The sequence below is a fragment of the Oncorhynchus clarkii genome, chromosome 4 (assembly GCF_045791955.1).
Source record: "Oncorhynchus clarkii lewisi isolate Uvic-CL-2024 chromosome 4, UVic_Ocla_1.0, whole genome shotgun sequence".
NCBI lineage: Eukaryota > Metazoa > Chordata > Actinopteri > Salmoniformes > Salmonidae > Oncorhynchus > Oncorhynchus clarkii.
The window spans coordinates 13,630,895-13,644,288 of NC_092150.1; the positions used below are offsets into that span (position 1 = coordinate 13,630,895).

General features: G+C 42.7%; 1 protein-coding gene across 1 annotated transcript in view; it reads left to right on the top strand.

The window, feature by feature from the left end:
- LOC139406455 (Ca++-dependent secretion activator 2) overlaps positions 1 to 13,394 on the top strand; it is a 266,758-nt gene that overhangs the window by 188,478 nt on the left and 64,886 nt on the right. Inside the window, exon 18 of the mRNA XM_071149059.1 lies at positions 9,021 to 9,177. Coding sequence (XP_071005160.1) covers positions 9,021 to 9,177 — 157 coding nt within the window. The remainder of the gene's footprint in view (positions 1 to 9,020; positions 9,178 to 13,394) is intronic.

Consider the following 13,394-nt stretch of genomic DNA (forward strand, 5'->3'; position numbering starts at 1 on the left):
AGTCATCCGTTTCCGGTCTCCATACTAAACCGAAAACATTCAGAACTTATCCTTGTGTTTCTAGCGTCAACGGTGGTCAGTTGTCGTACTCTCCTCCCATTTTGTTTTCAATTCAGGAGAATTGGTCATCCACTTGCAGAGGTCCATGCCTGCAATTGACAGCATTCACTTTGCAGTTGTTGTCACAAGGTAAGCCTCTTCAACATTGTGTGAACTTGCAATGAAGTCATCTCCATAGAGTGACTCTCTCAGTATCTCTACAACTTCTGGTTGTTCTGTTTTCATATTGTTTCAGGTGCTTCCTGATTGTAGCTGCCAGCAAGAATGGACTTGGGGAAGCTCCAAATACCACTCTTTTCATCCTCAGCACACGCAGCGCCTCTTCATTTTCTCCCCTTGGTGGGCCTGTGAGCCATAGAAATCTCATGGCGTCTCTGTCTCTCTCTGCTAGGGATATCTGCAGGAAAGCTTTCTTGATGTCTGCCATGAATGCGTTCTCATGTAGTCCGAACTTTATCAGAACGCTGAGCAGATCCGGATTCAGGTTCGTTCCTATGAGTTGACAGTCATTGAGGGATGGACAGCCATCTTCATGGGACGAGGCATCAAACACCACTCTGTTTTGTTGTCACCATATTTTCTCCGAGTACTGCATGGTGAGGTAAGTAGTATTTTACGTTGTCTGCGCTTGATGCGTTGTCCTTGGGCACGTCCTCTGCCATATCCTGTAGTAAGTAGTCCTCTACTACTTCATTGTATCTGCTGTACAATGTCACATCCTTCTTCAGTCTTTTCTTCAGACCTTCAAACCGTTTCTTGGCGATTCTATAGTTGTCTTGGAGTTCTGGCATTTCTCGTTTCCATGGCAACTCCACGTATCGCCCATCTTTGAAGGTGGTTGTTTCCTCGAACCTCTGTAGAGCCTCGTTTTCCTCTGGGTTCTGTGTTTTCTTGCTTATAATACCCAGAGACTCAAGCTCCCAGAATGCATACAGTTGTTTGGATTGAGCTCATGTTGAATCTGTTCACCAGGAACCTTCATCACAGCTGTGCACACTTGTGGGGTTTTAATTGCCTCTATCTCTATTCTCTGCTGTTTGTCCCAGACATTCTCCAAGATGACTTTCACTGTGTTGCGTTGGGACGTTGCTGGGGCAGAGGAGCCAAACGTGTGAAGAGTGAGTGCCTCTTGTCTGATTACAGGTAGCTTCAAGCCCTTCACAAGTGTTTCATGTATGAAGCTTCTCTGACTGCCTCCATCTAGTAAGCAACAAGCTATCTTTCTGCCCGATGGGCCTTCTAGCCATGCCTTTGCCTTTTGTAGCAACAGTGTTCTATCCATCTGGTTTCATCTTCACTGAATGGGGAATAACTGAGGAAACAACAGCATCCGCAGAAACAGTAGGGGGTTGCACCTCACTCTTACCGGTACACACAGCAATGTGATGTCTGCTTCCACATGTTGCACATGTGGTCTGCATCTTTGACTTTACAGAATTTTGCTGTGTCTCTGTCCTAAACATACAAAGCATCTTCCCATTTTCTTTAGTTTCTCTTTGCGTGTAGAAGTATTGTGGTCAGGGCAGTTTTCTGATTTGTGGTCTGCACTGTCACAGAATAGACCGTTTTGTTCCTTCTGGCTGGCTGTATGCAGTGCAGCAGCAGATGGCATGTTGGGTCTTCTTGTTTTCATTTCATTGGAGGAGTATGACTTGTTCCATGGTTTGCTCTCTTTCTGTTGGTTGCATGATCTTGTCATTTGTAGTGCTCTCTCCCTGCTCTGAACCTCCTTCCATAGGAAACTGACGATCTCAGTCACTTTCCATTCATCAAGGCATTCTGGAACTTGCAGTCAAAAGCATAATTCAATACTAACCAATACAACAAAATATGTATGTAGTTCTCTCAATCTCCAACACACAAATGCTAATACAATTACATATGTAAATAACTGTAAAGAAAATAACTTTAGATACAGCTCAATGAATTAACTTAAACATTAACTCTGTAACCCATTAAAGTTACAACAATGTCAGAGCAAAAACCAAGCCATGAGGTCGAAGGAATTGTCCGTAGAGCTCAGACAGGATTGTATCGAGGCACACATGTGGGGAAGGGTACCAAAAATGTCTGCAGCATTGAAGGTCCCCAAGAACACAGTGGCCTCCCATCTGTCTTAAATGGAAGAAGTTTGGAACCACCAAGACTCTTCCTAGAGCTGGCCGCCTGGCCAAACTGAGCAATCAGAGGAGAAGGGCCTTGGTCAGGGAGGTGACCAAGAACCCCATGGTCACTCTGACAGAGCTCCAGAGTTCCTCTGTGGAGATGGGAGAACCTTCCAGATGGACAACCATCTCTACAGCACTCCACCAATCAGGCATTTATGGTAGTGGCCAAACGGAAGCCACTCTTCAGTAAAAGGCACATGACAGCCCGCTTGGAGTTTGCCAAAACGCACCTAAAGTCTCTCAGACCATGAAAAACAAGATTCTCTGGTCTGATGAAACCAAGATTAAACTCTTTGCCTTGAATGCCAAGCGTCATGTCTGGAAGGAAACCTGGCACCATCCCTACATTGAAGCATGGTGGTGGCAGCATCATGCTGTGGGGATGTTTTTCAGCAGCAGGGCCTGGGAGACTATTCAGTATCGAGGGAAAGATGAACGGAGCAAAGTACAGAGATTCTTGATGAAAACCTGCTCCAGAGCACTCTGGACCTCAGACTGGGGCGAAGGTTCAACTTCCAACTGGACAATGACCCTAAGCACACAGCCAAGACAACGCAGGAGTGGCTTTGGGACAAGTCTCTGAATGTCCTTGAGTGGCCCAGCCAGAGCCCGGACTTATACCCAATCTAACATATCTGGAGAGACCTGAAAATAGCTGTGCAGCGACGCTCCCCATCTAACCTGACAGAGCTTGAGAGGATCTGCAGAGAAGAATTGTAGAAACTCCCCAAATACAGGTGTGTCCAGCTTGTGGTGTCATACCCAAGAAGACTTGATGCTGTAATTGCTGCCGAAGGTAAAGGGTCTGAATAGTTATGTAAAATTTGAAAAAATGTCTAAAAGCCTGTTTTTGCCATGTCGTTATGAGGATTGTGTGTAGATTGATTTGGGGGGAAAATACACTTTAATCAATTTGAGAATCAGGCTGTAACATAACAAAATGTGGAAAAAGTCAAGGAGTCTGAAAACTATCCGCATGCACTGTACTTTTCTAATAAGTGGCTTCAGACATTTGTTTCTAAGTGACAGCGTTATTTATAAGTGGCTGAAAATCGTTGGCTGTCATCACCACAAATGAGACATGGTCCTTTTGTAGTTGGAGGCTGGAGTTTTAGCCGGAGGACGGTCACATTAGCGCATCCAACACGCTGTCAAATGTATAATGTTTCCATGTTTTCAGCATGTGTGGAAATCAAATGACCCTTTTTAGTATTTTATACCAAGTGAAAAATGTTAAGAGACCCTCACTTTCTCTATTTTCTGTCTTTCACTTTCCCTCTTCTTCTGATATGAATTGGAAAGGGAAGAGAGGTAAGTGTTTCTTACGGAAACTCTAGCTGTGTGTCTGTCATGTCCATCAAATAGTGTTACGTCCCAAAGCCTGTCAACATCTGTCAGTCATACAGTATACCACTCTTCACTCATACCCTGTCAAGCTCTGTTCATGGTTTTCATTGAGGAGATGGTTAATACTGAGTCATCAACAGTTATTAAGGTGCAATGTGGTGGATCCACGACAGGTTGTGGTCCTGGTGGACTGCTGAACATTTGTTTCCCATGATACCAAATTATGCCCTTTGGGTATCTAAGGATTCAGGTTTTGGAGGGATTATTGTACCCAGATGTTGCTACAATTCAGTGTTTCTTGACATGCATTTGTATCGTTTGCCCTTGCAAAGTCATACACCTTACATTTGTATTCCTCCATCTTTCTCTGAATCTCACTTAGAGACAGCATTTTATGAGTTAATTCCTGCAGTTATGTGAGGACGCCTGTTGGTGTGAATTGAGGGGGTTGGCGATAGGTAACGAATCGTGTGGCGCATAGGCACTATTTTTAATTGTGTTGATTTGCACAGAGAGCTGAAAAGGCACATCTGAAAAGGATGATGACAACGGCCCTCAAGGCCGTATAGCGATGGGACATACACCTTCTCTGACCGCCAGACTAGTGTTTTATCTGCCGCAAGTGCCCACTAACACACACAGATGGACACATACAGACGGACACACACACACAGACAGATGGACTCACACGGACACGCACACAGGAACAACGACCTTCAATCAATCTGTCACCCCCCCTCCATGCTTCATTGGGCTCTTTGCACTTTTCTCTCTCCTCACATGGCGACCACTGAGTAGGGTAGGAAGCATCTCTTTTGGGTGGGCACGTAGACAATGGAGTCATGAAAAGCAACTGCAGCCCTGCTAAATGTCCCATTGACTTAGAACCAAGAACATGAATTTGTCAAGCTCCATTATGACCTAAAATCTCCTATACTAACCTCTTGGATATGACCTCAAATCTCCTATACTAACCTCCTGGATATGACCTCAAATATCCTATACTAACTTTGTAGATGTGACCTAAAATCTCCTATACTAACTTCCTTTATAGATGGTGTCGTACACAATATTGACACCAACAAACATACCGGTATGTAGTCACATTGTAGTCACATTGACACACACATTGACACATAGTCAAGGACCAGTCAGAACTTTAAGCAAATATTTGACTCAATAATCACTGTAAATGATTGGGTTTGTAACTACAGCACATGTATAATGGCTAGTCCCAAGACATGAAAAGAGAGTTTGAGTGCACATCCATCTGTTCAACCTTTTCTTCTTTTGTGTGATATACACTGAACAAATATATAAAGGCAACATGTAAAGTGTTGGACCCTGTTTCATGAGCTGAAATAAAACAACCCAGAAGTTTCCATACACACAAAAAGCTTATTTCTCTAAAATGTTGTGCAGAAATGTGTTTACATCCCTGTTAGTGAGAATTTATTTTTTAGCCAAGATAATCCATTCACCTGGCAGGTGTGGCATATGAAGAAGCTGATTAAACATCATGATCCTTACACAGGTTCAACTTGTACAGGGGACAAGAAAGAACACTCTAAAATGTGCTGTTTTGTCAGACAACACAATGCCACAGATGTCTCAAGTTTTGAGGGAGTGTGTAATTGGCATGCTGACTGCAGGAATGTCCACCAGAGCTGTTGCCAGAGAATTGAACGTTAAGCTGCCTCCAATGTCGTTATAGAGAATTTGACAGTACGTCCAACCGACCTCACAACCCCAAACCAGGTATAACCATGCCAGACCAGGTCCTCCACATCTGGCTTTTTCACCTGCGGGATCATCTGAGAACAGCCACCTGGACAGCTGATGAAACTGTGGGTTTGCACAACCAAAGAATTTCTGCACAAACTGTCAGATACCGTCTCAGGGAAGCTCATCTGCGTGGTTGTCGTCCTCACCAGGGTCTTGACCTGACTGCAGTTTGGTGTCGTAACAGACTTCAGTGGGAAAATGCTCACCTTTGATGGCCACTGGCAAGCTGGAGAAGTGTGCTCTTCATGGATGAATCCCAGTTCCAACTGTACCGGGCAGATGGCAGACAGCATGTATGGCGTTGTGTGGGCGAGCGGATTGCTGATGTCGGCGTTGTGAACAGAGTGCCTGCTCCGTGGGGGTGGGGTTAACGTATTGGGCAGGCGTAATCTAGGGACAATGAACACAATTGCATTTTATAGATGACAATTTGAATGCACAGAGATATCCTGAGGCCCATTGTTGTGCCATTCATCTGCCGCCATCACCTCATGTTTCAGCATGATAATGCACGGCACCATGCCGCAAGGATCTGTACCCAATTCCTGGAATCTGAAAATGTCCCAGTTCTTCCATGGCCTGCATACTTACCAGACATGTCACAATTGAGCATGTTTGGAATGCTCTGGATTGAAGTGTGCGACAGCATGTTCCAGTTCCTGGAAATATCCAGCAACTTCGCACAGCCATTGAAGAGGAGTGGGACAACATTCTACAGACCACAATCAACAGCTTGATCAACTCTGTGAAGGAGATGTCACACTGCATGATGCAAATGGTGGTCACAACAGATACGGGCTGGTTTTTTGATCCAATGTATCTGTCACCAACTGATGCATATCTGTATTCCCTATCATGTGCAATCCATAGATTTAGGGCCCTAATACCTTTATGCTGAACAAATATTCAACGATTTTACAGAGTTACATTTCATATAAGGAAATCTGTAAATTTAAATAAATAAATTAGACCCTAATCTATAGATTTCACATAATTGGGCAGGGGCGCAGCCATGGGTGGGCCTGGGAGGTCATAGGCCCACCACTGGCGAGCCAGGCCCAGCCAATCAGAATGAGTTTTTCCCCACCAAAGGGCCTTAATACAGACATAAATACTACAGTTTCATCAGCTTGTCCCAGACGTTCCTGCAGGTAAAGAAGCCAGATGTGGAGGCCATGGGTTGGCGTAGTCACACATGGTTTGCTGTTGTGAGGCTTGGTTGGACGTACGGCCTAATTCTCTAAAACGATGTTGGAGGTGGCTTATGGTAGAGAAATGAGCATTCAATTATCTGACAGTTCTGGTGGACATTCCTGCATCCAGCATGCCAATTGCACGCTCCCTCAAAACGTGAGACATCTGTGGCATTGTGACAAAACTGCACATTTTAGTGGCATTTTATTGTCCCCAGCACAAGGTGCACCTGTGTAATGATCATGCTGTTTAATCAGCTTCTTGATATATGCCACACCTGTCAGATGGATTAATTATCTGGGCAAAGGAGAAATGCTCACCAACAGGGATGTAAACAAATTTGTGCACAAAATCTGAGAGAAATAAAACTTGTTGTGCTTATGGAACATTTTTGGGATCTTTTATTCCAGCTGATGAAACATGGGACCAACACTTTACATGTTGCGTTTATATTTTTGTTCAGTATATTTCAATTGGCGGATTTCCTTATGAACTGTAACTCAGTAAAATCTTGGAAATTGTTGCATGTTGCGTTTATTTTTGTTCAGTGTAGATCAAACCTCTAGTGTGTCCTATGCAGGAAAAGTATATTTTATTATTTGAAGGGAATGGACAGCTGAATGGACAGGCAGCTGACTGGCATTAGAGACCATCCAACAATTCCTGTATTGGGTTCAATTCCAGTCAATTCAGGAATGTAATCACATTGCTTTGGAGAAATTCCATGTCTAATTGGAATTGACCTCCATTATTGATAACTCACCAACATATGCAGACATACTGTACTATAGTTTATTAGGTACACCATCCCGGTTCATGAAAAATATTTGTTCCTACAGTGAGTCACATGGCTGTGGCTTGCTATATAAATCAGGCAGACTGGCATCGAGGCATTCAGTTACTTTTCGCTTGAACGTTGGAATGGGCAAAACAAGTGACCTAAGAGACTTTAAGCGTGGCAGTGTCAGGTGTGCCTGTTCCAGTATCTCAAAGGTTAGGCCTTCTGGGCTTTTACCGAGAATTGTGCGACAATCCAAAAAACATCCAGTCAGCGGCAGCTCGTCAAACAGCTCGTTGATGAGAGGTCGAAGGAGAATGTCAAGAAGCATGGTCGAAGGAGAATGGCAAGAAGCATGGTCGAAGGAGAATGTCAAGAAGCATGGTCGAAGGAGAATGTCAAGAAGCATGGTCGAAGGAGAATGTCAAGAAGCATGGTCGAAGGAGAATGTCAAGAAGCATGGTCGAAGGAGAATGTCAAGAAGCATGGTCGAAGGAGAATGTCAAGAAGCATGGTCGAAGGAGAATGTCAAGAAGCATGGTCGAAGGAGAATGTCAAGAAGCATGGTCGAAGGAGAATGTCAAGAAGCATGGTCGAAGGAGAATGCCAAGAATTGTGTAAGCTAGCAGGCGGGCCACAAACTGGCAAATAACGGCGCAATACAACAGTGGTGTGCAGAACGGCATCTCAGAACGCACAACTCATTGGTCCTTGTCATAGATGGACTTTTGCAGCAGACGACCACACCGAGTTTCACTCCTATCAGGTAAAAACAAGAGGAAGCAGCTCCAGTGGACACGCGATCACCAACACTGGACAATTGAGGAGTGGAAAAACATTGCCTCGTCTGACGAATCCCGTTTCCAGAGTCAGGATTTGGCTTAAGCAGCATGAGTCCATGGCCCCACCCTGCCTGGTGTCAACCGTACAGGCTGGTGATATTATGGTGTGGGAATGTTCAATGGCACGCATTAGGTCCCTTGATACCAATTGAGCAATGTTCCCATGCCCCAAGGAATTCAGTCTGTTCTGGAGGCAATGGGGTTTCCGACCGGGTACTAGATGGGTGTACCTAATAAACTGGCCATATAGTCACACTATTACTTTTAGGGGGGCTTTTATAGATACTGTTTGTGATAGTATGACCTCTAAATAATAAGTTATTGCTGTTCTCAGATGAGCTTTGTATTTATTCCGCTCTGAACATTGCAGGTTAAAAACACATATCTGTCTGTGCCTTTTTAATAACTTTTTATAGCCTCACCTTGGAGATTGAAGCGCCACATTGGAAGCATAATGTAATAACCAATATGTGATTCATCTTTTTTAGTGTTGGAGTCCATTGTGCGCTCAAGGTCCCTTCTTTATGCTACCCATCACCCATTTGGCTGTTTCTCTCTTGGTTTCATTCATTAGATTGTTTTGATTTTTTTTTTAATCTTATTTTTCAGAGCAGTCTTTTCTCTATCCATCTGTCACTTCTTTCCATCTTGCTCTGATTGTGTCATTTTACATTGTATGTCCAACTATTCTTCACCAGAGTAAACTAGAGATAGTGGTTTGTGATGACTTGGCCTTTTTTAATGTATTATTTTTATTTATTTTGCCTTCTCCCCCTTTGTTTCTTTTTTGTTCTCTTTCTCGCTATCTCCTTCCCTCTGCTCTCTCTCCTTCCCGCTCTTTTCTAGGCATTCTCGTGGTGGCCGGAGATGATGGCGGAGCACGCAGAGACCTTCCTGTCTCTCTACACCGTCGACATGGATGGTGCTCTACAAGTCCAGCCCGTTGACTCATGGGATAGCTTTCCCTTATTCCAGCTGCTTAACAACTTCCTGCGTTGTGACCGTGAGTTCTCAGTTCTCTCTGTGTCCCCCTTCTTCTACCTCTGACCCTATGCTTAACCTCCCAAAACTGATTTAAAGTGTAGCCTACAACGCATCACTGATTCATGAGCACAGTTCAACAACTTCCAGTTCAGTAACTGTGAGTGGCGTATTTCCCTGTAGTGTTCCCTCTAGTTCTTTTGTCACCTGACACTCCATTTTGTCCCTGTCCCTATTTAAAGCATGGCCTACAGCACCTCCACGTCCTGAGCTGTCTTCAAAACACATCCCGTATTTATCGTAGCATGTTCATGCCACTAAGAGTCCTAATTAAAACACATCCCGTATTTATCGTAGCATGTTCATGCCACTAAGAGTCCTAATTAAAACACATCCCGTATTTATCGTAGCATGTTCATGCCACTAAGAGTCCTAATTAAAACACATCCCGTATTTATCGTAGCATGTTCATGCCACTAAGAGTCCTAATTAAAACACATCCCGTATTTATCGTAGCATGTTCATGCCACTAAGAGTCCTAATTAAAACACATCCCGTATTTATCGTAGCATGTTCATGCCACTAAGAGTCCTAATTAAAACACATCCCGTATTTATCGTAGCATGTTCATGCCACTAAGAGTCCTAATTAAAACACATCCCGTATTTATCGTAGCATGTTCATGCCACTAAGAGTCCTAATTAAAACACATCCCGTATTTATCGTAGCATGTTCATGCCACTAAGAGTCCTAATTAACACACATCCCGTATTTATCGTAGCATGTTCATGCCACTAAGAGTCCTAATTAAAACACATCCCGTATTTATCGTAGCATGTTCATGCCACTAAGAGTCCTAATTAAAACACATCCCGTATTTATCGTAGCATGTTCATGCCACTAAGAGTCCTAATTAAAACACATCCCGTATTTATCGTAGCATGTTCATGCCACTAAGAGCCCTAATTAAAACACATCCCGTATTTATCGTAGCATGTTCATGCCACTAAGAGTCCTAATTAAAACACATCCCGTATTTATCGTAGCATGTTCATGCCACTAAGAGTCCTAATTAAAACACATCCCGTATTTATCGTAGCATGTTCATGCCACTAAGAGTCCTAATTAAAACGCATCCCGTATTTATCGTAGCATGTTCATGCCACTAAGAGTCCTAATTAAAACACATCCCGTATTTATCGTAGCATGTTCATGCCACTAAGAGCCCTAATTAACACCAGCGGTGCAAAACAAGACTCGTTAGGAGAAGTTATTAACTGTGCTTAGAGCTCCCGCCCTTGCGTGGGCTTCACAATAATTAACATCACTGAGGTAACGGTGAGAAATTAAGAGCAGATAAAACAATAGTAACGGATGTCGAAACACGATTGTAAAGTCAGGGGGCTGGCGCGGGGCTGTCATCTGTCAGCTAAAGACTCTACCTGTCACCTCCTGTAATGCGAGGAGCGAGGAGCAGTATCACACAGACAGGAGAGTATTAGTACGGTTTGAGGCACCTGTCTCACCAGGCTGTCCTCCATTTGGATTTCTTTGCTCACTGATCAGGGAACAAAGGTTTGTAGTTTTCCCTTTTTTCCAACATACCTGGCCACTAGTATACATGCAATGGTTACTCTGATAGCATTTGTCTCATTTAGTTCTAATTATTTGCCCAGTAGTGCTGAGCAATTAGTGCTTTTTGAGGTCATTCCGGTTCAATTATAAATTTTTTATAATGGATTTACATTTTGCATTATTTGGGTTGAATGCTGATACAACACAGAATAAAACAATTAATGAAAGTCCCATGATAGTAGTGACTGCCCATTACTATTGACCATAATTTATTCACTTTACTTTAATAAAATATTGAAGTTGTTGGGTATATTACATTTGTTTTATTTGATGACTTTATTTGTCAAGTCATCGTCTCATCTCTATAGAGCTGCTGTTTATGCTGTATTACAAAATCACTATTTTATTAGTTCTTCTAAGTTAATAAGGCATACTTTTATGACTGCTGAATGCCAACTATCAATCACGTTGATCATGTATTTTCAGGTACATATACCTTTGCGAAGCAACTGCTCACTATCCCTCTCGATCGTGTGTCTTCTGTCTTTTCTCTCCTGTCTTTTCTCTCCGTGTCGACCCACACAGACCGGACAAATAGGCGCACAATGGATTATGGTCACTGTAGTTAATTAACACGTTTTCTGCGCTAAATTATGTATAATTCTGGCCTGTTGGAAATTGCAACTCCCTATTACATTGCACAGTTTGGGTTTGATCTGATTTCTCTCTAGAGAAACTGCTCATTGAGCTCATAGGAAAAAACGAACAAAATGGAATTCAAAAAATTGAACTGACATGTTTTGTTAATCGCTCAGTACTATTGACCTGCTTCCACCATGTGTAATACTTATTTTAATTCCATGAGTGTAAAGTCTGTGTGGCATCCAGGTTTTTGCCCTTGTGTGTACTATCAAACTCTCTCTCTCTCCCACTCTCTCTCTCTCATACTTTCTCCCTCTCTCTTCTCCCTTATCCACTCTTAGCTCTGAGCCTTTGTTTCATTGCCAAGTGAGAGTTGGCTACATCTGAAGTGTTGTTTTACATTGTCTATGTAAGCCTCACCTAGAGCAGAAAGACAGGCAGCTCAAGGGCAATTACATTGAAAAATAAAATTCAAATTATGTAAGGAGTAGGCAAAATATCATTATTGTGGTTTTTTTCCTCCTCCATTTTCTGTTATTACCATTCTCCATTAATCTTGCAATTATTCCAACTGTCATAACAATTACTGGATTTGAAGAGTAACGTAATGAGGAACATTTTCGTTTTGACTTAATGCAGATGAGGACCCTGTTTTTGAGTAATGATGCCTTTCGTGAATGAGATAAAATAGTTGTAAAATGTCTAAGCTGATGATATTGTTAGGATAAAAGAAAAAAGGCTGCCATTCCACTTGTGAGTTTATTTTTTCATAGTTGCTTAGCTATAGACCTGCAAGGTCAAGTCTGCCTTTTAGGATTTGTCCCCCGACAGTTCCGACATCATTCAGGATCTCCTGTTGTCAATGTTGTCAAATGCTGTTGTCTGATACTTGCCTCAAACACAAATATATATTTTTTTACATATGCAAATAATAATAAACATGTACAGAAAGGTGAAAAGAGGCTATGTTGATACTGTGTGATAAATGAACAAATACATAGTCAGAATTGAAGCATTATTGTTTGTAATACCACGTTTTAATGATTGTTTTGTAGTGTGAACAAAACATATTTCATTTATCACACCAGGTCTTTATATCCACGTGTACTAAGGATTAACTAAATGCTCACTTTAGTGTCTGCATGTGTTGCGTGATGCAGGAACTTGTTGGGAGAAGAGCCGTGGGCTCTCAGGAGGGTAAAAAGGCAAGTGTTAATCATGAAGGAACAGAATAATGGGAAATGAAGGAACAGAGTGATGGGAAATTAGGACTAATGAAGCCCTGAGAGACCAACAGGAGTCCTATGTGCTCTCTTCCTTTGTCTCTCTCTCTCTCTCTCTCTCTCTTTCTCTCTCTCTCTCTCTCTCTCTTTCTCTTTCTCTCTCTCTCTCTCTCTCTCTGTGAATCAATCTCTCTCTCTCTCTCTCTCTCTGTGAATCAATCTCTCTCTCTCTCTCTCTCTCTCTCTGTGAATCAATCTCTCTCTCTCTCTCTCTCTCTGTGAATCAATCTCTCTCTCTCTGAATCTCTCTCTGAATCTCTCTCTCTCTCTCTCTCTGTGAATCAATCTCTCTCTCTCTCTCTCTCTGTGAATCAATCTCTCTCTCTCTCTGAATCTCTCTCTGAATCTCTCTCTCTCTCTCTGAATCTATCTCTCTCTCTCTGGGCTCTATTTTCGGCTGGCGCCAAGGTGGCGCAAGTGTCAAACGCACATTAGAAGTCAATTTCTGCATGTAAAGGTTCAGCAATTTACATGTCCAACACCATGTTCGGCAATTTACATGTCTAACGTCAGCTCGCTTGCGCTGAGGTGTGTCCTTAAAAACCAGCGCAAAAGTGACAATTTAATTCAGCACAAAGGAGGTCTTAGCGGTAATGCGGTTGGTTATAGCATTGATTTTGACACCGGAACCACAGTCTATCCAGCTGCAACGCAGTGCACATGGAACAAGAGAGATGTACTTTTTGTGCCTGCAAACCTCATATTTAGCAACATATAAAAAACAAATGTTTTTTCCCAT